At 42.3% G+C, this 26710-nt stretch overlaps 1 protein-coding gene across 3 annotated transcripts; it reads left to right on the top strand.

Annotated features, from left to right (window-relative positions):
• Positions 1 to 1377: 1377 nt before the first annotated feature.
• Positions 1378 to 26697, top strand: Ddx59 (DEAD-box helicase 59). Of its 3 annotated transcripts, XM_040738227.1 has the most exons (9): positions 1378 to 1513; positions 2680 to 3491; positions 5253 to 5420; positions 10340 to 10429; positions 17239 to 17490; positions 18974 to 19126; positions 19794 to 19922; positions 25067 to 25334; positions 26316 to 26697. In XM_040738227.1, the coding sequence occupies exons 2-8, from the start codon at positions 2691 to 2693 to the stop codon at positions 25328 to 25330; spliced, it is 1857 nt and encodes a 618-aa protein (XP_040594161.1). In that variant the 5' UTR covers positions 1378 to 1513; positions 2680 to 2690; the 3' UTR covers positions 25331 to 25334; positions 26316 to 26697. The 3 variants fall into 3 exon arrangements, with proteins under 3 accessions (XP_040594161.1, XP_005073490.1, XP_040594160.1); XM_005073433.4 differs by lacking the exon at positions 26316 to 26697 and having other exon boundaries at positions 25067 to 25424; XM_040738226.1 differs by lacking the exons at positions 1378 to 1513; positions 26316 to 26697 and adding an exon at positions 1667 to 1782 and having other exon boundaries at positions 25067 to 25424.
• Positions 26698 to 26710: the final 13 nt, after the last annotated feature.

Here is a 26710-nt window from a genome sequence, read left to right as displayed (position 1 = left end):
TGTTTATGAGTTCCAGGGCAAAGCCTAGCTTTGCAGGGCATGTGTTTACATGATGGGAGGAGGAGGAGGAAGCTTTTAAGGACAAAGATACCAGCTGGCAACTGTGGCACATGCAAGTAAGCCAGCCCTTGGAAGGTGGAGGCAGGAAGATCTGGAGTTCAGTGGCATACTCTGCTTCACTGGAGTCTAACATAAGATATGAGAGCCTGTCTTAAAAAAGCAAAGTAAGAAAAAAATAATAAAGTTATGAATAAACATTAAGTTCAAAAGTGAGTGTTTATTAATAATGGTAAAAGGCAAAATACATGTCACCAAATTCGGGCAATAGTTATTGCAAGCTTGTAACCCTCAAATTCAGAAAAATACACTTAATTCGATTCCTATAGACAGAGGATGTAAAGTGATTTCATATTCACATCTGCTATGGAACTGAATACATACCTGACTGGAATGATATCCCATTTGTCTGGTTAGTAAAGTGAATTGTTAATAGTACATTTAGTAACTTTAGCGAATCAGAGAAAAAATGTTAATAAAGCAAATACTCGAAGGCTATATATGTGGTATATATTATTTTTTCAAAACTCAAAAGGGAAACGAAACATTGTCAGCCAAAATGTATCTAGCAAAAATGGCAAGCTGAACACACACACACACAAATCAGGCCAAAGCAAGAAACAGACTCCCAGAGGCACAGAAACAAATGCTTTAGCATGTATTAATTTACTAATGACAAGGTAAAGTAGGATTTTCATTATGCTGGTATGTTCACACTTAATGTAACTGCTACATTTATTTTTTGTATGCATCAAATATTAGATCAAAAATATTTTAAAAAATAAACAAACGACTTGACACCCAAAACATTACCTCAATTTCCCTGCTTTCCCTCTCCTATTTCCTCCCCACCCTAACAGAAGTGCAAGCGTCCTGGGACTTGTCAGGCTGCTCCAGAAAGTTGGCAAAGCAAAAGCCACCCGTTGGAACTAGGAACAGACTTGGAGGGTTTTCTTTTTTTTCTTTTTTGGTTTAGTTTTGCACAGGGCGGGGCGGGGTGCTGTGGCGGTGAATATCTGGCATATCAACTACGCCATATCATGTGTCCTCGGATTCTGGAGTTATTTTCAGCAGCTGAAGGGAGAAGAGGGTTTTCTGGCCCACTCAAACTTCCCACTTTCTACGCGTGGCGGCCCCCGCCCTTCCTGGCAATTCTGCTTTCTCACCAGCCTACTCCTGACGTTCACTCTTCCAAAAGGATTCCTCCTCCCTCCTCCTCCTGTCTCCTCCTCCCTCTCCCTTCCTCCTCCCTCCTCTCCCTGCGCGCCCGCCCGCCCGCCGCGCGTCACAGCGAGGGCGTGGCCACCTGGAGCCCCGCCCCCTGTCGCGCGCCAGCGCGGGGCCCTCAGACCCCGGCCGGGTACGCGTAGCTGCCCGGGCCAGCCGGCCGGAAGTTCGGCCCAGCGCCTGGAAAGGAGCGGCCCGAGCGAGAGCGGACGCAGCCGGGCCTGCGCGGGTGAGCGTGCGCCGCCCTGGCAGCTCGGGCCTCCGGCTCCCGCCCCTGTGCTCTGTAACCCTGGCGCGAGGCGGCAGCAGGCTGAATCCCGCCGCTGGCCGGGGTCCTCGAACGTGCGCGCGCCCGGAGCGCGGGCCCGCGGGCGGATGGGAAGGGCGGGAACGCGCGGGGTGCGGGCGTTGCCGAGGGCGGGAGGAGTGGGTTGCCGGCTCTCTGCTGCCCTCGGCGGTCCCACCCCTTCCTGATGGCCCTGCCAGATCCTCTAGGAGGTTTGGGTGCCATGGTTTTTGTTTTTTAATAGAAAATAGGATCTAGCGATTTCTTAAGTTTTTTTTTAAAGAAAATTATCAGTCTGTTTCTTAGACCCCAAATGAGGTTAAACATTCTTTCCCCACTCACTAATATGTGGAAACGTTTCTAATGTTCTCCAGGGCAAGAATATTTGGTTTCTAACACTTAGAAATTGTTTTTTGAATAAATAAACACTTAGGTAGCTGATATTCATCGTGTGTGTGTGTGTGTGTGTGTGTGTGTGTGTTTATCAGTGTTTTTCTTTGGAATGTGGAACTCAGACCCTCACCTGCTAGCAAAGAACTCTACCAGTGAAATACATCTCCAATCATATATATATATATATATATGTAGATATGCATGTATTTATTATGCTGGTGTATATGTAATATAATGATAATGATACATGTGTGAGTTTAAGGTTGCAGTAACTTACTTTCCCTGGTTGTGAAGATAAGAAAAAGCAGCAGTACACAGAATGGGCCCTCTGTTACTTATATAAACATAATAGCATTGTTTTCCTGTTTGGTCTGTAGTTTTGGTTTTTTAGCATTCTAATTGTGAAGTGCCCAGTTTTTTGTGAAAATGCAGTTGATTGGCTATAGAATTTCTATAATGTCTGACCCTTGAAAGCACAAATGATCAGTAAACAGAAGTAGGTGGTATGCACAGCAGGGTTATGAGGAAGTGTGTGTGTGTGTGTGTGTGTGTGTGTAGGAGAAGGAAACTGGTAAGTGGAAGAAAAGTTTGGCATAAGTAGGGATATGATGTCTTCACTATTGCTTTGAGTAAAGCTGGCTGACACACTGTAATATGGTACTAATGTGAGCTTAATTGAGGGTAAAATATATCTCTTGGTGCAATTTCCTCAACAGAATATTGAAGAATGTTTGTTCCAAGATCATTGAAAATCAAGAGGAATTCTAATGATGACCTCAAAAGCTGTGTAGGTAAGAAAAGTAAGCCAGAAGCCGAAGACCTTCCGCTGGACAGAGACAAAAATATCCCAGTTCACGCCTCAGTCACAAAAGAAGCTGTCGCGGCCATCAGGCCTGGCAGTGCCTTACCCAGTCCTTCTAGCCAGTTGGCCGAGGTTTGCTTGGTAGGACCTGAGCAGGGTGTGAAGGACAGTAGTGTTCCCTCCGAAGAGCCTGTGAAGTCATTCTCCAAAACCCAGCGTTGGGCAGAGCCTGGGGAGCCTGTCTGTGTTGTGTGTGGTCGCTACGGAGAGTATATCTGTGATAAGACGGATGAAGATGTGTGTAGCTTGGAGTGCAAAGCCAAACATCTGCTGCGAGCTAAGGAAGAGGAAGAGTCTTTAAAGGCTAGCAGTCCGCAGAGAGCTGCTTCCGAGCCAGAGTCCCCCCTGGACGCCTCTTATGTCTACAAAGAGCACCCCTTTATTGTGACCCTGAGGGAGGACCAGATTGAAACCCTTAAACAGCAGCTAGGAATCTCGGTTCAAGGACAAGAAGTTGCCAGGCCCATTATTGACTTTGAGCACTGTGGCTTCCCTGAGACCTTAAACCAGAACTTGAAGAAATCGGGCTACGACGTTCCAACTCCCATCCAGATGCAGATGATCCCTGTGGGGCTTCTGGGGAGAGACATTCTGGCCAGTGCAGACACCGGCTCGGGGAAAACTGCTGCCTTTCTCCTTCCTGTCATCATCCGAGCTTTGCTGGAGGTAATTTATAGACCTGCCATGTATTCTCCTCAGAGACAGATGCACCATTTCTTCATAGCTAATTCATTGCAAGCCTCCGCTCAGCGTTTGTGTACGAAGTCACTGACTCCCCTGGTGATTTTGCTTCTGTTTTGTATGTGAGGCATCGTTTCAAAGAATATTCTTTTTATTGTGTTGAACCAAAGACTTCTTCCTGGAAGGTCTAAGAGTTAATTTCCTTACCAAACATTTTTATTTTTAGCAGGTTTTCTATAAAAGAACAAAGTTTTGATCTGGAGGGAAAACCCTGTTTACCAGATGGCTGAGCTGTAGTTTATGCCCGCTAAGCCTCTTGGGTTTTGGAGAAACTGACATTGTATATTAAAGTTATAGAGTTACATCATATCAAAGTATATATAGTTATAGATAGATATAGATATATAGATATATATGTATTGGTTTTTTCAAGACAGGGTTTCTCTTTGCAGTCCTGGCTGTCCTAGAACTCACCCTGTAGACAAGGCTGGCCTCAAATTCACAGAGATCTAATTGTCTCTACCTCCTGGCGAGGTTTCATCATCGCCCAGCTCAAAGTGCACTCTTAGTTGTGACCCATGGTTCATCTTTAAGTAGTCCTGCTGGGCCTAGTGGCGCAAGCCTGTAGCCCAGCACTGAGGCAGGAAAACTGGGTCCTGGACAGCCTAGACTATGTAGTAAGACCGTGTCTCGAGCAAAACAGAACAAGAACTGCTTGCTTCTTTGTTAGTTTGCAGTGCATAAAGCTTTTTCACGCAGTTTCACAAGCTCTGCATATCCGTTTTCCTAGTACATGCCAAGTGTCATCTGAAATGGTTTGGAACCAGAGGTATTTAAGATTTGGGAGTTTTTCCAGTTTTGAATATTTGCATAGACTTTACTGGTTGAGCATCCCTAATTCAGAAATCCAAGACATAAAATGCTCCAGAATCTGAAACGGTTTTTTTAATTATAATTTTATTTGAGTTACGAGTACATTCCTATGTATGTCAGTGTACCACATATGTGTCTTGTGTCCCTGGAGGCCAGAAGAGGATGTTGGCGCTCCCATAACTGGAGTTGCAGGAGGTAGTAAGCTGCCTTGGGAGTGCTGGGCAAGTGCTCTAACCACTGGGATATCCCTACTGTCCCCAGGATCTGAAACTTTTGAACTCAGTGTTAGTGCTCAAAAGTCTTAGTATTTAAAGTGCATTTTGGTTTCAGACTTGTGGGTTGAGGATGCTCAGCCTGTCCGGGTTGGCTTGTGGGCTACGCATGTGGCAAGAAGGGTAGGTGGAGAGGAAGGTAAAGAAAGCAGTAGAAGATACCGCGAGGGGAAAGTACTAGATGTCCAAAGTATATGGGTGATTAATAGAGCGAAGGGAGAAGATGGGATGTGGATGCCTTTCATGCATCCATATATAAACAAGTTCTTTGCCCAAAAAAAATATATAACTATATATATAACTGTGTATGAGTGGAGAATCCAGATACAGTGCTAAGCTTTGGTGGGTCTTCGTGATGACCGTGGGATTCCTCCTCGAAAGAGGAGAGCTTTCTTGCCTTATCCACTTTGGATCCTTAGTTGTCTAAGTTGTGTAAGAAATGGGTTCAATTTCTGGTAATTTTTGGAGGAAAACTGTGCTTGGGGTGAGCAAAGAACTCATACCTGGGGCTGACAGTGTGTGTCACTGTGAAGGGTACAGTTCATGGCAGCAGGAGCTCATCATTGTTGGGGTGTCTAAGCTGCTTCTCTCCTCTTCGCAGGATCAAACTCCATCGGCACTCATTCTTACGCCAACAAGAGAATTAGCCATCCAGATAGAGAGGCAAGCCAAGGAGTTGATGAGTGGTCTGCCACGCATGAAGACAGTGCTTCTTGTGGGGGGCTTACCCTTACCCCCACAGCTCCATCGCCTACGACAGCATGTGAAGGTAAGCACCTGTTTGGGGGAAGGCCTTTGAAAATATTGTAAGCAATAGAGGTACGTGTGTGTGTGTGTGTGTGTGTGTGTGTGAGAGAGAGAGAGAGAGAGAGAGAGAGAGAGAGAGAGAGAGAGAGAGAGAGAGAGCGAGAGCGAGAGAGCGCGAGCAAGTGACATGATTCTCCTTGAGGATGTGATGTTAGGTAGCTTTTAGGTTTTTGCCAACTAAGTCTTGTTTTTTTCCTATATTTTTGGTTGTGAGCCTAGCCTTTAACGGCTGAGCCATCTCTCCAGCCCTTGTTTTTTTCCTAAAGTTAATTTTATAGCCAGGTGCAATGATTCATGTCTGTAATGCCTGCCCTGGAGGTTGAAGCAAGAGTATTTCTGAGAGTCTGTAGTCAGCCTGGGCTACATAGTGAGTTCTAGGTCAGCACACAGCGACAAAGTGAGACTTTGTCTCAAAAACAAAAAAACAAGTGAAACAAAAAGTTTATGTAGGAGGAGAATGGAGCACAAGTTACTGAGTGCTTGTGTACTAAGCTCTGTTGGGTGTTCCATGTACTTCATCTCGTGTAACCATGTTTGCTCTGAGGTAGGTTTGTGTATCCGTCTTCCATGGTTGAGGAGGCAGATCTCAGAAGGTGGGATTTATCTAAATAGTCATAGCTAATAAATAATAATTGCCCAAGCTGGAACCTTAATTTATACTACCCCTTTTCACTGTGCTACTGTGTGTAGGTTATGTTTTCTGATTTGTGAAAGTAATGTGATCTAGTAGCTTTGGAACTTGCTGACAGTGTCATATATGCTGACTTTACTTTGGTGATCTTTGGTTTTCGTGAGTTAGAATTGTTGTACATACTTGTCAATTCAGTGTAAGGGAAGGTTGGCACAGAGGCTGACCAGTAACAGTTGACTGTAGCCTAGGGGCAGTCGTTGGTCCTTGGGGTCCCCTACTATCTGGACATTGCCTTTTTAGTTTCTGGGATGGCAGTGAAGTTCTGAAGTCCCAAGGGAGAAACTGAGATGTCAGAGAGCACTGTGTGGATAAGGGACAAGTAATTACCAACAGGTATGAAAATACTACAGTATTAAAAAAACTGTATTAATACCTATCTTGCTTATCATACATCTTATCACATATGTCTAGGAAATTTAAAACATGTCAAATACACTTGTAAGACATTGCTGATTGGTCATTAGTGTGGAATTGCGTCACTGATTTTCATTGTAGACCTCCACTATCTAAAACAGAGAAAAATGGTAAGTTCAGCAGTACATGTTTATAAGGTAAACAATTAAAATATCTTAGAGCTGCATTGAGTTAGTAGAACTTGCTAGAATCTAATATAAGCATTTGGCCTATTTTTACTGCACAGCATTGAAACATTATGATGCATATAGACATGTAGGTCCAGTTCTACCCACCTTCAAATAGATAGCGCTGAAGTTCATTCTTCTCTTGGTTTTTCAAGACAAGTTCTTATATGCTAGCCAGCCTCCAGCTTACGTTCATCCACCCCAGCCTTTTGAGTGCTGAGCTTGCTCCATCATTCTGGCTACATTTCATTCCTAGAAAACAAATACTTAATACACTGGGGGTAAACTCCAGCTTGCAATATTTAGCCACTTAGATGACTAGATACAATATTTTCATACAATTTTTTAAAAAATCTTCAATATGAACAAAAGAAACCAGTATAATATAAGAAACCTCTTTCTTCCTGGTTTCTTGGGTGTAAGTTTCTGGCTTGATTCTCTGTCATTCTCATATATTTCAGAATGTGATTTCTATGACTTGGACATTACTCTGCATGTCCATAATGCATTTACAGATTCAGGATCTAACACTGACATATTAGAATAGATCAGAAATCAGCATGTCATCTGCACTTTGGAGCCCATTCACATTTTTATAATTCTTCCACCTACACACACACACACACACACACACACACACACACACACACACACACACACACCTACTCTATACCTAGTCCCCTAGCACAAAAATCCAGTTTAAGCTGTATATAGTGGCAACTTCTAATTCTAGCACTGTGGTTTTGGAGGCAAGAAAATTGAGAGTTCAAGGCCAGTCTGGGTTACAGAAAAAAAGCCTGTCTCAAAAAACAATCGTTAAAAAAATAAGGCACACCAGGATCATATGTTGTATTTGGATGGTGTGTGTGAGGTCACCTCAGAGATGAGCCTTTGGGCATGCCCTGGGGGCTTATCTCGATTGCAGTGACTAATGTGGGCTGACCATTCATTCCCTGGCAGGGGACCCTGGACTGTACAAAGTGGAAAACTCAAGCAGAGCAACAGCATGAAGTTACTGCTCTCTGCTTTCTGATCGTGAATGTCCCTGCCACACTTGAATTGTGACCCAGAACGAAGAAACTAAGACAGCATCTCTGTCCTCTTCAGTTTGCTGTCCTTACAATTGTTTTTCCCCCATGATTTTGACACTTCTAAGATTTACAGGTCACTTGTTCTTCTTGTTGATTTCTTATTGCACTCTTAGATTTTTTATGTATACGAGTGTTTTGGCTGTATGTATGTATACACACCATGTATGTGGCTGGTGTAGAGGAGCTAGAGTTACAAATGGTTGTGAGCCACCAGGTGGGTGCTGGGAACAGCGCTGCTCCTAACCACTGAACCATCCTTCCAGGGTGTTCTTTTTAAATTTCTGTATGTATATGGTGTGTGTGTATGTGTGTGTATGTGCAATGTATGTGCTCATGTGTGTGCAGGTATGTACTCCAGTGCACTTGGAGAGGCCAGAGGGGACACGGGTTGTCGTACTATGTCACACTGAGTCACTCCCTTGAGACGGGTTCTCTTACTGAAGCTGGAGTTCCATAGTGCTGGGAGGACAGACACACATGCAGACGTATCCAACTTCTGTGGGTGCTGAGGCCTTGAACTCAGGTCCTTGTGCTTGGATAGCAAGTGCTCTTGCCTGCTGAGCCAGCCCGCCCTCCCGCCCATCCTTCCTCTGTCTCTTGGGATCAGTCCTCTTGCATCTGAAGTGCTGTGATTACAGGTATGTTCTACCATGGCCAGCTCACAAACCACTGTAAAGAGAAGTACACTTTGTTCTTTTCGTTGCATTCGTTTTGGTAGCTTTTTTTTTCTTCCTTGAGATACTGGGGTGGAACTCCAGGTCTCATGTATGCTAGGTGTCTTAGTTAGGGTTTCTGTTTAATGGGGTGTCTTACATTTTCAGAGGTTCAGTCCATTATCATCATGGTGGTACATGGTGACGTGCAGGCAGAGTGGTGCTGGAGAAGTAGCTGAGAGTCCTACATCTTGCAGGCAACAGGAAGTGAACTGAGACACTGGGCAGTCTTGAGCATATATGAGACCCCAAAACCCACCTCCACAGTGACACACTTCCTCCAGTAAGACCACAGCTACTTCAACAAGGCCACACCTCCTAATAGTGCCACTCCCTTTGGGGGCCGTTTTCTTTTTTGTTTGTTTTTGAGATGGGATTTCTCTGTATTGTATTGAAGGCTTCCTTGAACTCACTCTGTAGACCAGGCTGGCCTCGAACTCACAGAGATCCACTTGCCTCTACCTCCCGAGTACTGGGATTAAAGGTGTGTGCCACCAACGCACTTCACTAGGGGAAGACTCTACCACTCAGCTATACCTCTACTTTGCAGAATGTGAACTTGTCTTTTAACTGTAAGGTTTATTTTTCCCTTTTGTATTTAGTAAATATTTTGGAAGAAGTACTTTGAGATACACAAATGTCTTGTATTCATCAGTATGGCATCAGGGTTTTCTGTTTTATTTAAAGGTGTAGTCTCAAATTATGATTTGGTTTGACCTTGATTTGAACAGTAGGAGTATCTTGAGCTAGATTCTGTGGCTTTACGTCATATCTTCATTATCTCTGAGTACTTCCTATCTACTAAGGTGGTCTATTTGCCTAATTTTTCCCCTCTGGCCATGCTGGAATCATGCCTTTCTTCGAGGAGCCCTTTGTAGACACCCACTCTAGGGGCTACATGGGTGTTCTTTTGTTGTTGTGTGTTGAAGTACTCACCTTCATCCCTTTGATCCTTTAGATGCATCTTTATGTTTTTTTTTAATTTATTTTTCAGTTTAAATTTAGATAAGAAACAAGGTTGCTTCACAAGTCAGTTCCAGGTCCCTCTCCCTTAAAAATCTTGTTACTACTTCACTCAGTTTTTTTTTAAGATTTATTTATTATGTAGTATTCTGTCTGCACATATGCCTGCAGTCCAGAAGGGGGCGACAGATCTCACTACAGAGGGTTGTGAGCCACCATGTGATTGCTGGGAATTGAACTCAGGACCTTTGGAAGAACAACCAGTGCTCTTAACCTCTGAGCCATCTCTCCAGCCCGCATCTTTATGTTTTATGTACTGAACAGACTTCTCCATTTTTTGTACATTATATGTATCACAATAACATTTTTTACTTATTTCTTCCTATAGATGGCATATTTTCTGAGAGCAGAAACTATGACTTATATACATTGTGGTTCTTTACACAGAACCTGGTATATATAAAGTAGTAAAAACAGAATGAAAGAGCTGGGCGTTGGTGGCACACACCTTTAATCCCAGCACTCCGGAGGCAGAGGCAGGCGGATCTCTGTGAGTTCGAGGCCAGCCTGGTCTACAGAGCGAGTTCCAGGACAGCCTCCAAAGCAACACAGAGAAACCCTGTCTTGAAAGCAAAAAAACAAAACAAAACAAAAAAAACCCAGAATGAAAAGCCAGCTGTGATAGCATACACCTGTAATCCCAGTACTCAGAAGGTGGAGGCAAGGGGATTGCAAGTTCAAGGCAAGCCTGGGGTACGCAGTGAGACCCTATCTCCAAAGAAAGCAAAAAATATTGAGTGAATGTTATCTAATTTTAAATTTGCCTTTGCTCTTTTATTCAGGTCATCATAGCAACCCCTGGACGACTTCTGGATATAATAAAACAGAGTTCTGTATCACTCAGTGGCATAAAAATTGTGGTAGTAGATGAAGTAAGTAGTACTGTTTAAAAATTACTTGTTAGGTTGGCTCGATGACTCAGTGATTAAAGTCCACGTTGCATAAGTGTAATAAGGACCTGGGTTCCGGTCCTCAGCACTCACATAAAGTCTGGGCATGGAGGTGCGTGTCCAAAACAGCAGTGCAAGGAGGTCAGAGACAGGAGGATCCTGGAGCACTGGCCAGCCAGTCAGTGAGCTCTGGGTTCCGATAGAGACTCTGTCCCAAAAGCTAAGGTGAGGGTCTGCGAAGATGGCCCAGTGGGTAGGAGTATTTGCCATTTGTGTCTCATGGCCTGTGATAGGGTGCAGGTGTAGAGGTCAGAGAACAACCTTGTTTAGGCATGGTTTTCTTACTGTTTATTGCTGCCTGATGACCTGAGTTCAGATCTCAGTCACGCACATATTCATACCTAGAAAAGTAAGTGTGTGTGGGGGGTGCATTTGTAGGGGGGGGGTGTAAAATGATGTGGAAAGTGATTGAGAAAGATAGTCACTATTGACCTCTAAGCCTTCACATGCATATATGGACATGCTTGTACATGTACCTGCAGGCATACATACATTGCATATACATGTTAAAAACAATCACTTGATTTTAAATAATTTACTTAAAAGTGTAAGGTCATTATATATTCAGAGCATTCTCTGAATGAAAAAAATGTAGGTACTTGTAAAAATATATTCTACTGGGTCTTACACTGACTTCTATGTACACTGCAGCTAAACTGAGGCATGATTCACTTATTTAAACCAAAGCTATCTTTTCTAGTGCAGAACACTCAAATTCAGTGGGTACTATAATCTCGGTGATAAGGTTTTGGGCTTTTGTTTTATTTTGCAGTCCTGGGAACTGGCCCTGGGACCTTCTGCATGCTAAGTAACTACTCAACCGTTGAGCTACCTCTCCAGTTTCACAATGATAGATTTTTTAAAAACATTTTATGCTTCCTGCTGTTTAAAAAAAATCAGGGACAATAATTATTTACAGGAACTGTAGAAGTAGCTGATAATGGTTATCTGATGGTGTTTGAAAATGGTTCTTTTTCTATATGGGTGTTGATACAGTGTTGAGAAATTTTTGTTTTTATTAACGTATCAGGCACTTTATACTTTCTGAAATGTAAAATGAAGTAAGTGCATTATTTTATTATATATGTATATTAGTGTGTGTATATATATATACATATATATAAATAACGTGTGTATGTACTCATGCACTTGCTGTGAAGTGAGTTGTGGGAGTCAGTTCTCTCTTCCACATGTGGTTCCAGGGTCAAACTCAGGTTGTCAGTATTGACAGCACGCACCTTTCCCGCGGAACCATCTTGTCAGCACTATATTGTTTGTACTTGATTTTTATTTATTATTATTACTGTGATGATGGTTATTATTGTGTGTGTGTGCACATGTACATGGATATGTGCACAGAAGTGTGCATGCCGTCACGCCTGTGTGGAAGTCAGAGGACAGCTTTTGGAAGTCGGTGCCTCCTTTTCATCATGGTTCTAGGGATTGGACTCAGTTAGTTCAGCAGGCTTGTGCTGCAAGTGCCTTTACCCACTGAGCCATCCTGCCGTACCTACATTGCTATCAATTACTATTACTATTATTATCACATTGATTAGACCATATAACATCGTGCAGTCAAGCATGAGAACTGGGCATCTGGCATCCCTGCTTCCAAGGCACATTTTTCCATGTTCTCCACCAGCAGTGACAGCACTTTGGTGGTGTGCGGCAGTGATAAAAGTACAGTGCCAGACTGTGTCCAGTGACCACACCCTGGTGTGCCCTTGTCCCGGTAAACAGATATGTAAAGATGATATAGCCAAGACTCTCAAGACCAGAGTTTGAACTTTCTTTGTAATCACTTCCTATGAGAACTTGGGCAAGTTATTTAATCTTATAGAGTAGTAGTGAAAATGAGCAATGCTGTAAAATGTCTCAGACTAAGATTTCTAAAAGAAATGAAGAATAATATAGTGAATCCTTTGAAAGGTCTGCTAAGTCAGTGTTTTCCTGGATGGCCTTTGGGTGGGTTAGGTTGCACTCATCTTCATCTTAAGTTTTGCAGTAATTAAGGATTCCTAGGGCTTATAGGAAATCATGGCAAATCATAGTACGAACGAAGTATCTGCTTAGCAGTCATGTTCAGAGTGTCTGTTATGTGAAGCTGCTGCCCATGGGCCCCAGCATTTAAGGGGTGTGGTTTCTGTGTAACTCAGAAGGGAAAGGAGCTAGCAATCAGCCTTGTGGATTGTTTCAGCAGAAGGTAGTATGGAAGTTATCTGTGCAGGTCCAGATTAACCAACTCTGGACATGTGGATAGAATTGCATAAACATTTTCGTTATGATTCAAACCCACATTATAATGAAATTTTGAGCAAAAAGACATACACTTGAAATAAAGGCCAAAGCATTATCCTGTCTATTGACATACAGAAATACTCAAATGGAGCTGGCAAGATGGATGGCTCAGCAGGTGAAGGTGCATGCTGCCAAGCCAGGCAATCTGAGTTCAGTCTCCAGAACCTACATGACAGAAGGATAGAACAGACTCCAGCAAGTTGTTCCATAAGCTACAGACACACATATGCATGCACACACAGAGAATAAGTAAAGAATATTTTTGCTTTTAAAAAGTACTTAGATAAACAATGTAGGTCAACAATTGGCAAGTACTTTGTTTACAACAATAGATGGAGAGATGGCTCAGTGATGAAGAGCACTGGCTACCCTCCTAAAGGACCCAAGTTCAGTTCCCAGCACCCTCATCGCTGCCCACAACAGTCTGTAACTCCAGTTCTTAGGGATCTGATGATCTGTTCTGGCCTCTGTGGGTGCCAGACATTCACATGGTACACAGACATGCATGCAGGCAAAACACTCATACACAGAAATAAAATAATGCCTGTACACCATAGCAATATGAAAATAACCAGCTTGATATGGTGGCACACACCTATAACCCACTTATTGTAGTACCAAAGACAGGAGGATCATAAATTCAAGGCCAATCTAGACTACATAGCTAGACTGTGCTTCAAGAAAACCAAAACAATAAAACAGAAATAAGTAAAAACCCATATGTGAGGCTAAGGAAATAGCTCAGTCAGTGAGGACCTGAGTAGACACTCTAGAACCCACATGAATAAGAGCTGAGTGTGGTGGCACACTCATGTAATCCGAGAACGGGCAAGTGGAGACAGGCAGAAGCCTGGTGCAGAGGCCAGCCATCCTACCCTGCTTGGCAAGCTTCAGACCACTGGGAAACCCTGTGTCAAAAAATCTAGATGAATGGCACCTGGAGAATGACACCCAAGGTTGACCTCTGGCCTTCACATCGGCATGAGTGTCTGTATACAGGTACACCTAGATGAATACACATACACACACACACACACACACACACACACACACACACGCGCGCGGGGTAGGGGGGGTGTGGAAGGGTGGCCAGCGCATGGGGACACATGCCTGTTAACACAGCACTAACCCAGAGATGCAGAGGCAGGAGGATCTCAGGTTCAAGACCAGCCTGAGCTATATAGAGATACTCAGGGAGGGAGATAGGCTCAGTGATTAAGAGGGCCTCCTGCTCTTCTAGAGGACCTGGATTTGATTCCCAGCACCCACTCAGTGGCTCTCAGCTATCTAGAACTCTGTTATGTGTGATCTGACACCTTCTGGTTTCTGTCGGCACCAGGCCCAAGCAGGTACACGTTCATACATGCAACAAACATAAACTTGCTTTGTGTTTGCAAGGTGGTGGATTCTATCTGTTATACCATTTTAAAAAATGTATTAGAAGAAGAAGAAAACGATTGGATGTGATGGGTTTCCACAAAACAGGTAAAGGTTGGAATTTGTCTTGAGATCCGTAGTTTGTCAGCTAGTGTGGGAAGCTGCTATAAAATAAAATACTGTGTTATGTAAATGATATGCTAATTTTTGAGATCAGTTAAGGTCAGGAGTAGAATTAAGAGAGTAAGTGCTTTGGCACTATTTAAAAAAATAGTAATGGAATTTGAACTGCTCCTCAGAAGATGGGAACAATTTTAAAAACCAGAGGACAGATCAGATAAGCAGAGTCAGAATGCCCAAGTGACTTGTGGAGGGGAAGGAAGGAGACCATACAGCCTGGGAAATCCTTCCTGAGAAATAATAGGAAGTAGTGTTGGGCAGCTAGGGTGGAGTCAAATTATAGAGGACCCTGGAAGGGAGGCAGAAGCTTCTGGATTTGATGTGGGAGACAATGAGGCTTTCCAAATTACGAGTTGGGTGTAGCTTGGTAAAAGTGGTGGTTTAGGGAGGCCATTCCCCTGCTCAGTGCAAGAGATGTTAAAGAAGAAGGATCAGACCAAGCAGCCAGCAAACCAGCCAAGAGTGAAGGGGTCGAGGGCAGGGTGAAGGCGCTGAGACGGAAGGGTTAAATCCGAGAGTCACTGTAAAGTCCCCATTTGTGAGCCTCTGATGACTGCATGTGGGGAAGGAGAAGGCAGCTGGAGTAGGGACTCCGTTAATTACAGCTGAGCTTTTAATTTTAGAAAAGGGTAAGTGTGTAAATGCTGGGTCCTGCTAACACTGTCTGAGTTTGGCCTTCCTCTCAACAGTAGATGAGGGGGAACGTTTTTCTCCATGCAGAAAGCGTGAATTGGAGTCTGTGCTGTCTGGGTTCTCCAAGACCAGAAGGCTGGAGGCGAGTGAGCAGAGAGCACTGAGGGCCTGGCTTTGGAGTTGGCAGCCGAGTCAGCAGAGAAACCTGAGACAGGAGCTGAGAGCAAGTGATAGCTCTCAAGGAGGGAGGGCCAGGACTCAGTTATTCCTTGAAGTTTGAAACCTCTGCTCAGCGTCACCATCTGTGTCTCTTGTCAGCCTTTCCTTTTGGTCTACAATTCTCCCCTGCCCCCATCCCGCTACTTCCTCACTGCTTCAGAATGAGGGACTCTGAAACTGTCCCCTGTCCCTCAGGATGAGGGTTGAGGCTTCCCTTGGCTCTGTCAGACTGTACACAAGCTGTGCTGTTTTGCTTACACAGCATTGTAGTAAACAAGCTTGGCTCTGCCCAACTCTGCCTAGTGACAAAAACCACCTGGGGTCAGATAGTGCTTGTAGGGGGCCTGTGGCCCCATCACTTTGTAGGCAGATGCTGGTGGGTGGGTTCAAAGCCAGTCTGAGGGCACCGGAGGGATGGCTTAGTAGTTAAGACCACTTGCTGAGCTTACAGAGGACCTTGGTTCAGTTCCCAGCATCCACCTGGTGGCTCACAACTATCCGTAATCCCAGTTCCAGAGGACCTGACACCCTTTTCCGACCTCTGCAAGTACCAGGCATGCACATAGAGCACAGGCATGCATCCGACAAAATACTCAGACACATGAAATAAGTGAATCCAAAGCCAGCCTGTGCTACCTGGAAACCCTATCCAAATAAAAGCAAACAACAAACAAGCAAACAAAAACATAGAACTGCCTGGTGTGCCCAGTGAATGCAGTCTAGACTGGCTTTCTCCCTGGGACAGTCTGATTCAGCAGCCCAAGATCTTGAAAAACTCACCCCAGGTAATTCCTGGGTTTTAAGAGGTTTGGGACGCTGATATTGGGCTGTTACAAAATTAGGTCTATGTAGTGCTTAGAATTGAGAATGTCTCTATAGTTAGAAAGGTATTTTTTTTTGTGGTTTTTAACATGCTGGATACTGTTGGTTTAATGGATGTAGAGGAAAGGGATGCGGATGAGCTCTGCCCCATGGAGCTGTGGCAAGTGTATCTATCCATAGCTTTATGGCAGGGACAGTCCATGGGTTTCCTTAGATTGGTAACCACAGGCTCTCTGGGAAGGTGATGTATATACTGAGATTTGGATGGAGATACTTCTGGAGGGAAGATTGTGACAGAAGACAACTAGGGTATATCAGTGGTAAGGTTTTAGTATGAATTTGGGAAAAATACCAACATTAAGGCCATAGTCAACATTTAAACCATAGCTATCCCAACATTAGTTTTTTAATTTAAAATAATTTTATTATATAGGATATATCCATGGCTAGAAGGAAATAAAACTTTGAAAACCAAGAAGTGAGCCCTTACTGGCATGGTGACTAATGCCTATAAACCCAGCACTTGGGAAGCTAAGACAGGGCGATCATGAGTTCAGGACCAGCCTACATACCAAGACTACGTCTCCAAAATCCACGGCCAACAGATGTGGTTCCATAGTGGAACACTAACATGCACAAAGACCTGGGTTAAATTCTCAGCATTGAAAAACTGAGTGCAGTGAGCACTCCCTTCCCCTTACACACAACAGCTCTCTAGGCTTCTCTGTGGTAGCAATCTAGTTTTTCAGGATTTCACTCTAGTTCAGTCTGGCTTTGAACTCCGTCCTCTTGCCTTAGCCTCATGAGCGCTAGGATTTCAGTGTAAACCCAGCTTAATTAATTTCTCAACTATATACACTTACATTGTTTTGTAATATAAATAGTATTGTGTTATACAGTGTTCGCATCTTTTCTCCAAGCAATAATTTATTACCCACTAAAGAGCTTTCTGGTTGTTTTTCATAATGGCAGTGTTACATGTTGTCATGCCTTATGGATAAGCCTTTTGTAGCTATCAGTAATAATAATCTGCATCATTAAGTCATATAGTTTATAATTTTGCATAAACATTTCCCTATTGGTCATTTGGCACTTTAATGCATTTTCAGTATTTTTAATTTTTTTCTGTTCTTAATTATTATCCTGGGTGATTCTGAGCTGCAGTATTGAGTAAGCCTGACTTTAGAATGCCTTCATTTTAGGCTGACACCATGTTGAAGATGGGCTTTCAACAGCAAGTGCTTGATGTTTTGGAAAACATCCCTGGTGACTGTCAGACCATTTTGGTTTCTGCCACGATTCCAGGCAGCATAGAACAGTTGGCAGACCAGCTCCTGCACAACCCTGTGAGGATTATCACTGGGGACAAGAACCTGCCCTGCCCCAGCGTGCGGCAGATCATCCTGTGGGTGGAAGACCCAGGCAAAAAGAAGAAGTTATTCGAAATCCTAAATGTGAGTATTCAAGCAGTTAGCCTTGTTTGTGACCTGGGTTTCTTTTTCCTCAGCTCCAGAAAGACTGGTATTTAAGCGTAGCTTTAGAGGAATTTTGGTGAAGATATTTAATAGTAAACCACTTTACCTACATCTGGATTCTGTAAGGATCAAATTGAATTTTGCTTCTGAAATTTATTTGAAACAGGCTTTTGCTGTGTATCCCTGGCTCTCCTGACACCATATAGCCCAGGCTCATGACACACTCCTCCTGCTCTGTCTCTTTAGTATTGAGATTAAAGGCATTTGCTACTATGCCCAACTCAAAGTTTTATTTCTGAAAATATGTAGATGCCTAGCTGGGGTTTTTTGGGGGGGACACATTTTATTTTGTTTTTGAGGTCTCACTTTGTAGGCCAAGCTGACTTGGAACTCATAATCCTCCTTCAGCTCATGGAGGACTGAGTTTGTAGTGTTTGTGCCATCCCTTCTGACTCAGAATCTTTTCCTAATTATGCAAAGGTATTTAGATATGAAGAGTATCCCTCATGAGTTGGGCATAATTGATTCATGCTTATAATCCAGTATCTGGAAGACTGAGGCAGAAGAATAACTTTATATTTGGAACTAGCTAGGGATATAATTTTGAGCTCCCAAAAAAGTGAACTACAGAAAATGATCCTGTCTCAAACACACACACACACACACACACACACACACACACACACACACACACACCTTCAATATTTTAACTTTCAAAAATTATATGTATTTTTTCAAAGTGCTTATTATCTATTCTGTCCTTGAGAGTCTTTGAACTAATTTCAACAAACGTGTTAGAGTGGCTGATATAGGAAAGTAGATGCTTATGAATAGTGTTAGAGTGGCTGATATAGGAAAGTAGATGCTTATGAATAGTGTTAGAGTGGCTGATATAGGAAAGTAGATGCTTATGAATAGTGTTAGAGTGGCTGATATAGGAAAGTAAATGCTTATGAATGTGGCATTAAGTTACAGATAGCTTGCATTGACTAGTAAGCGGGGTTTAGAATTATGTAATGGGCCTTAAATTTTTAAAATATTTGTAATATTCATGATGAAAAGTGGACAAACAGTTTGTGCATCCTTAAATGAGAACATTAGTTTTAGAAGAGTATGCTTTTGGGCTGGAGAGATGGCTCAGAGGTTAATAGCACTGACTGCTCTTTCAGAGGTCATGAGCTCAATTTTCAGCAACCACATGGTGGCTCACAACCATCTGTAATGAGATCTGGTGCCCTCTTCTGATGTGTAGACATACATGGAGGCAGGGTGTTGTGTTCGTAATAAATAAATAAATCTTAAAAAAAGAGTATGCTTTTATTTTATATTATAAAATAATTATAATTTCCTTTTAGTGATATTTGTAAACCATTCAATAATTAGCTCATGCTAATGATTTCAGAGATGCTTTCCACATAAATTATGCTCTATGAATAATTTAATTTCTTGTTTGTGTCCTCAGGACAAGAAGCTCTTTAAGCCTCCAGTACTAGTGTTTGTGGACTGCAAACTGGGAGCAGATCTGTTGAGTGAAGCAGTTCAGAAAGTCACAGGTCTAAACAGCACATCCATCCACTCAGAGAAATCTCAAGTGGAAAGGAGAGACATACTGAAGGTTGGATCTTAGCGCAGTGCATTCTCTGTCTTCCAAATCTGTTTTACTGCGTTTTCAGGCGACAACCTATTACCAGCTGGTTATAAGACAGACCTTTTTCAGTGACAGGGACACAAGGCAAACAGTGACTGTGAAGTTCGCTATTCCTCTTGCTTAGGCCTCTGTGTAGAGAGCATTAAGCCTGCTCTCTAGAGGGTGTGTGCTAAATGGATAGCTAATTCACAAGTCATCGTTTCAGAAATCAGGTCAGTTTGGTCTGGGGCAAGCAGACGCTCACCTTAGGAAGAGATTCGCTTGAGTAAATTAATAAAATAAATTCCACAGAGGTTAGGGAGAACTTAAGGTGCAACCATTTTTCAAGCATAAGACTTCTATTTATTGAAAAGTTATCGCAACAGAATACTGAGGTGAACATTAAAAAAAAAGTCAGAATTACACAAAGCCATATAAAATAAGTTCTAGATAATGACTAATTTTTTTTTTTACTGTTTATTGTTTTTTAGACAGGGTTTCATTATGTACCTCTAGCTGGCCTAGAACTCTCTCTAGACCAAGCTGACTTTGGACTCATAGAAATCTGCTAGCCTCTGTCTCTCGAGTGCTGGAATTGTAGGTATGCCTTACCACTCCTGGCCTGAATAATGAACTTCTTTGCTTTATTGGAAAGGGATTACTGGAAGGAGACTATGAGGTCGTGGTGAGCACGGGGGTCCTGGGCCGAGGCCTGGACTTGGTCAACGTCAAGCTGGTTGTGAATTTTGATATGCCTTCAAGCATGGATGAGTATGTTCATCAGGTAAGGGGCTTCCTGTCCTGCCAGTTTGTTGATGAGTTGATTGGATAAGGTACTATAAGGGTGAGGAAACATTTTTTAAAAAGCAGGACATAAAACCTTACATATTTTTAGTCATATATATATATATACACATACATATATACATACACATACATACATACTTAGGGCTGGAGAGTTAGCTCAGCAATTAATAACATTATCCACTCTTCTGGAAGATCCTGGTTCAGCTCCCAGAACCTGCATGGTGGCTCACAGCCATCTATGACTATAGTCCCAAGGGAGCTGACACCCAGGCATGCACATAGTGTACATGCATACATGTAGGCAAAGCATTCATTCACACACCATTCTTTTAATGTTAGGGAGTAGAAGAGATAATTCAGTAGATAAGAGTACTTGTTGCTCTTGCAGGGACCTGGTTTAATTCCCAGCACCCACAGAGCAGCTCAAAAGCATCTATCTCCAGTTCCAGGGTCCAGGCACTCTCCTCTGGTTCTGCTGCACTAGACCTGCTCATGGTGCCCAGACATAAGAGGCAAAACACATACACAGAAATCTTTAAAAACCATTTTAGGCACTAAATTATTGCTTCAGTAAGTCCATTGGTGGCCTTTATATTTAGAAAAGAAACCTGTTTAAAAGACTGCATTAAGTTACTGTGCTGTCCAGAGTAAAGGTGATCCTTTAAAATGCTTGTTGTTCTAGGAATCTTGTCTCCTCTTCATATCCTTACTTGTCCTAGTCTTTCACCTGTTAAAGTTTCATTTGTTTCCTTCGCTGCCAAAACTAACAATGGCTCCTCTTTCTGGCAGAAACAGAGCCTTCACTTAGTGCTGTTATCTGGCTGCCTGCTCTGTCTTCCTTCTGCAGCATCACTTACAAACCCTCAAGCACAGCCTTCCTCCAATGCTCTTAGACTCACCTCCCAGTGCCACACTGACTTAGTTTTCAGTGTCCGCCCTGTATTGCAGCTTTGAGTTTTACTTAGGCTTATCCGGAATCGAATATCCTCCAGGAGATAGTGTTAGAACAAATAAAATGTTTCCTTTCAAGTATTTCATAATTTTAGATAGAAGCTTTTCTAAAATGTTACAGTATTGAGACAGTTCTTTGCCTCTTAGAATATGCTGAATTTAGTCATCTAACCTTTTGTGACATCCTAAGGCTGACCCCTGGCTTTCAGTAGTCCCCACACAATACAGTGATGGCCTCTGGGCTTGGTGAATGTATAAGGCTTCTTAACTCTGTTCGAATGACGCTAGAGCTAGCTGCTTTTATAATTCTCTCTGTGTCTTAGATTATTTCAGTTCTTGATGTACATATTCACAGGAACAAGTAGTACATGTAACAAAAGGCATAAGATGAGAAGTAAGCTTTTTTTTTTGTTTTGAGACAGAGACCCTCTGTCTGTCGCATACCTCACAGAGATCCTCCTGTCTCTGCCTCCTGAGTGCTGGTAATAAAAGTGTGCACCACCACACCTGGCAATAAGCCTTCTTTATCATTCCTTTCTGTCTTTGAGTTCTGGTAGATAATAGTTAAAATATTGTAAGCACACATGTACGTAGGTACACATATTTATCACACATGTGTAAATGGGACCACATCATATCTATTGTTCTGTGCCTTGCTTTATTAAATATATCTCAGCCAGGTGTTGGTGGCACACGCCTTTAACCCCAGCACTCGGGAGGCAGAGGCAGGTGGATCTCTGTGAGTTCGAGGCCAGCCTGGTCTACAGAGCGAGTTCCAGGACAGCCTCCAAAGCCACAGAGAAACCCTGTCTCGAAAAACCAAAAAAAAAAAAAAAAATATATATATATATATATATATATATATATATCTCAGATGTCTTTTCTCATCAGCATACATAATAGGCATTTAGATGTTAATAGGTAGGGAGAACATATTCTATGGCCAGGCTGTTTAAATGTTTTCACTGACTTACCTGGTGGCTTGTCCTGTTTTAACTGCTACAAGATGATATACTGTGTGAATGGACTATGAGTTAACAAACCCTTTATTGATTGTTATGTTTTCAGTGTTTTACTATGAAAGAATGATGCAGTAACACTCATGTACTCATTTTTTTTTTTTTATGAGTGTTACTACAGAGCAAGTTCCTCTGGCCATGGGCATGGTAGTCAAACCGGTAGTTGCAGCTACAGGAGAGGCTGAATCAACAGGATTGTTTGAACCCAGAAGTTTGTGGATACTGAGCAGTGTAGCAAGACCCTATTAAAAAAAAAAAAAAAAGAGTAGAACTGCCAAGGCAAAGATCAGTATAATAGAAATTCCCGTGTGGCTGGCTTTTAATTTTAATGGTAGAAAGTTTCTGGGAGAAGTAATTTGATACTAGGTAGCATCAGCTACTTAGCCTTTAGAAAATATTGGAGGTTGTTTTTGTTTTTTTCTGGGTATTAAGCCCAGGGCTATGTGCATGCTGGGCAAACACTCAACCACTAAGCCACATCTCCAGACCCCCACCCCCCTTTTTTTAAATTTTGAGATTGTGTCTTTCCAAGTTGATCAGGCTATAACCTCAAACATTTGGTTTTCTTGCCTCAGCCTCCCAAGTAGCTGGGATTACAGGTGTGCACCCCCACTCCCTGCTACATTCTGTATCTCACTGTGAGTCATCAGTAGATACAGTTCAGATGCTATACAACCCACTCATTTAAAGTGAATCTAAACAATCAAATGTTAAATATATTCATACGGTTGTACAAACATGACTATAGTCAGTTCTAGAAAATGTTTTCTACCCTGAAAAAGATGTTCCATATCGCCCCCATTTCAAATGGGGATTCCAGATGCCCCAGTCATTCCCCATTCCAGAGCAAACACAGACACCCCTCATCCCTGAGCAACCACTTGAACTCTGCTTTCTGCCTCTGTAGATTTGACTCTTGTGGTCATTTTGTGAAAAAGGAATCATTGCATGATTTTTTTCTTACTAACTTTTTTTCTTACTAACATGTTTTCAACATTTACCCATTTTATAGCATGTATATTTAAAATTTGTTTTTTATTGCCAAAAATATTCCATTTAGGGTATGCCACCTTTGTGGACTCATTCACAAATTGTACTTTTTATTTTTTGACTACTATTAATATCAGTGGCCCTGCTATCAATGCTCATATACAGGTTCTTCTGTTCACACATTTTTATTCCTGTTGGCTAGTACCTAGGATCAGAATTGTCCAATTATATGATGACTTTGGGTTTAACATTTTTAGGATCTGCCAGATTGTTTTCCAGAGTAGCTTTTACATATTCTCCAACAATATGTGAGTTCCAGCTTCTCTACATCTGCCAATGCTTGTTATTCTTTGACTGATTGACTGATGATTTTGAAGTCAAGGTTTGATAACCTTAAATCTCAGTGTAGCTGAGGGCAACCTTGAACTTCTGATCCTTTTGCTGAAATTACCGACACACGTTACTGCACCTTGTTTATATCCTGCTGGGGATCTAACCCAGGGCCTCCTCCTTGCCAGGCAAGCACTCATTCAACACTTTAACCTGTCTTCTTGATTATACACCCTTAGTAACCATGAAATGGTGTTTTGTTATGGTTTGCATTTCCTCAATGATGAATGGAGCTGCAGGAACAGCCTTTCAATATTTCCTGGCTATTTGTATATCTGCTTTGGTAAGGTTCACATCTTTTGTCCAGTTTTTAAATTAGGTCATCTTTATTATTTAGCCTTAAGTATTTCATCAAATACATGATTTGTGAAAGTTTCTCCTCTTTTGTATTTTATTTGAACAATCCACAATATAGTGAAGCAAGTCAGATAAAGCTAGAAGCTGACCCCAGACCACAGTTTTCGCTTCCTCACTTTGCCTCTCCTTCCCTAGAGGCCTTCAGCCCTTTGAACTTTTTTACAACTTTAAAACTATCTTATATAGGAACCATCAGTTCATCTCAATATCTTCTTTGTTTTCTTATTTTTTATGGTAGGGTCTTTCTAACCCTGGCTGTCTTGGAACTCCTATGTAGACCAGGCTGGCCTCAAATTCATAGAGATCCACCTGCCTCTGCCACCTGAGTGCTGGGATTAAAGGCGTGTGCTACCACACCTGGCTCATTAAATATTTCTAAGTATAGACTTCAGATTTTACGTTTCTACTGATGAACTTTCTCAGAGTGGTTTTTTTTTTCTTGTATTTAGAAACAAGTAGATCTTGTGCTAGTTACCGATTTCAATGTTTGAATCACAAATTTGTGTCCAGTTCTGTCAAACTGAGAACTCTGGAAAAATGAAATATCTTAAGTCTAACATTTCAAGCACAGAAGTTAGAAAAAATAGTCCGTTTGTGCTATTTCATTAAAATTAAGATAGCAAGAAAATACATATGTTGGCATCAGCCTGTAACCTGAGTTCTAATAGGTCTTAATAATAAAAGCCCAGAGTCAAATGTAGGGGGAAATGCTGAGAGATCAGAGAGATGAGAGAGCAAAACCACAGCCATCTTACCTACTCAACTTCCCGACCAAAAGGAGACTGAGCTCCTGTCTCCTCCTGTCTTATCACTTCCTCTCTGCCCAGCCATACCCCTTCCTGTATGTCTCTACAGACCTCCAGACCTCTATGGTTAGCTAGTAGATAGCTCCACTCTCTGATCTTCAGGCAAGTTTTATTTGTTATGTAAATAAGAGATCACCACATCGGCCTCTAAATTGATTTCATAAATAAGACACACAGTCCAGCCGGGCGGTGGTGGTGCACGCCTTTAATCCCAGCACTTGGGAGGCAGAGGCAGGCGGATCTCTGTGAGTTCGAGGCTAGGCTGGACCGACAGCCTCCAAAATAATACAGAGAAACCCTGTCTCGTAAAACCAAAAAAAAAAAAAAAAAAAAAAAAAGACACACAGTCCAGAGAACACTATCAGGATTGTAGTGCAGGGGTAGTGTTCAATGCTTGGCACACCTGAGACCCTGGGTTCAGTACCCAGCATACACACACATTCACACACACACACTCATTCATGCACAAATGCATGCACATGCTGACAAAAGAAAAAGCAAAGTAACCTATCTGAACGAATGTAAGCTGTATAAATAGCTTTAATGATAGTCTTCATTTCTCTTGAAATGAATGAGACTTAAAAATGTCTTTTTGCATTTTGTTTCAGGTTGGCAGAGTGGGGAGACTCGGTCAAAATGGAACTGCAATTACTTTCATAAATAACAACTCTAAAAGGCTCTTCTGGGATGTTGCCAAAAGAGTGAAGCCCACAGGATCCATTCTCCCCCCACAACTGCTGAATTCCCCTTACCTTCATGAGCAGAGGAGAAAGGAGCAGCAGAGAGACAAAGAAGCCCAGGACAATCTGGTCACAGGGGCTAACCTCATGGACATCATCAGGAAACACGAAAGAAGCAATTCGCAAAAATAACCTGGTATGCCACTCCCAGTAGATTTTATTGTATATTATCAGTAAAATTTTTAATAACTACTGTATGATTAAGTAAATAAAAATGTGCAAGGAACAGAAGAATCTTTAAGATCTTTTTAAATTTAATAAATTTGTACAGCAATATTGTATTTACTTCAATTCATAACTTTATACATTAAAAACAAAATCAGAAGATAAATTGCCAAAAAAAAATGCAGTTTGTCTCCTCTGGCCAGCATTTTCTGCTGTTTAAATAGGTAGCCCCAGAACTATTGCTGTCAGGGCCAGGACTCTCCCCAGCAAGGGCTCCTGCCCTGCCGCAGAGCACCAGAAGCACATCGATGCTTGAGTTGTTGGGTCGTTAGCAAGAAAGTGAATGATTACAACTGTGAGAAGTGCTCAGAAGTGCTTTGAGAAAAGTACAAAATGTCTAGCTTTGTTCCCAGTTGTTTTCCCTTTGGCTTGGTTAGCAGCTTTAGAAATTTCCTCCCTGAACAATTCTACCAACTGGAGACCAAACAGTCAAATATATGAGCCTCTGGGGGCCATTGTCATTCAAACAGAAAGGAAGCTACACGCTGACTTTCATTTCATTAAAAACCAGTAGCATTTGTTGGTGAAATTAAGGAATAGTCATACAGATGTTGATATAGTGATATATTATTTATGATTTATTAAACCTTGCCTAAGAATTCAAGAAGCAAAGTCAGCCACAAGTCATAGAAGCCAGGCACACACCTTTAATCCCAGGAGCCAGAAGATAATAGGTAGTGGTACACATAATCCTAGGACTCAGGATTAAGAGATAGATGGATCTTTCTGAGTTCAAGGCCACCCAAGGATACACGAGATTGAATCAGTCTAAAAGTAACATGTCTTTAATCCCAGCACTAGAGGGGTATAAAAGATAGAAGCAGGGTCTTCAGTATTCAGTAGGGGACATTCATTCTCCAGCCACACTGAAGATGAAACATTGATTCCCCAGCCATACTGAAGATAGGAAGACTCAATATCAAGGAGGATAGGAAGACACTGAAGTCTCAGGATTCTCCAGTCGTGCTGAGGAGAGGCTGCAGTGTGCGGCTTGGTGAAGAACTCGTGTGTGGATCAGCCCATTCAGCCTGAGGTAGTAGTAAAAGCTAGTGGCTGGCTGCTTTGCTTCCCTGATCTTTAGGTTGAACCTCCGTATCTGTCTCAGGGTCTTTTATTTTTCGTGTTACAAATTGACATGTAAGCTTTTGAGTTAAAGCAACTTCCTGGAGCTGTACTAAAGAGTGCCTGAGCCAGGTGTTGGTGTCACGCGCCTTTAATCCCAGCACTAGGGAGGCAGAGGCAGAGTCAGGAGGATCTCTGTGAGTTCGAGGCCAGCCTGTCTACAGA

Source organism: Mesocricetus auratus, unplaced genomic scaffold, assembly GCF_017639785.1.
Source record: "Mesocricetus auratus isolate SY011 unplaced genomic scaffold, BCM_Maur_2.0 Super-Scaffold_100676, whole genome shotgun sequence".
NCBI lineage: Eukaryota > Metazoa > Chordata > Mammalia > Rodentia > Cricetidae > Mesocricetus > Mesocricetus auratus.
The sequence above is the reverse complement of the archived record's forward strand: the minus strand, read 5'-3'. Positions and strand labels throughout refer to the sequence as shown.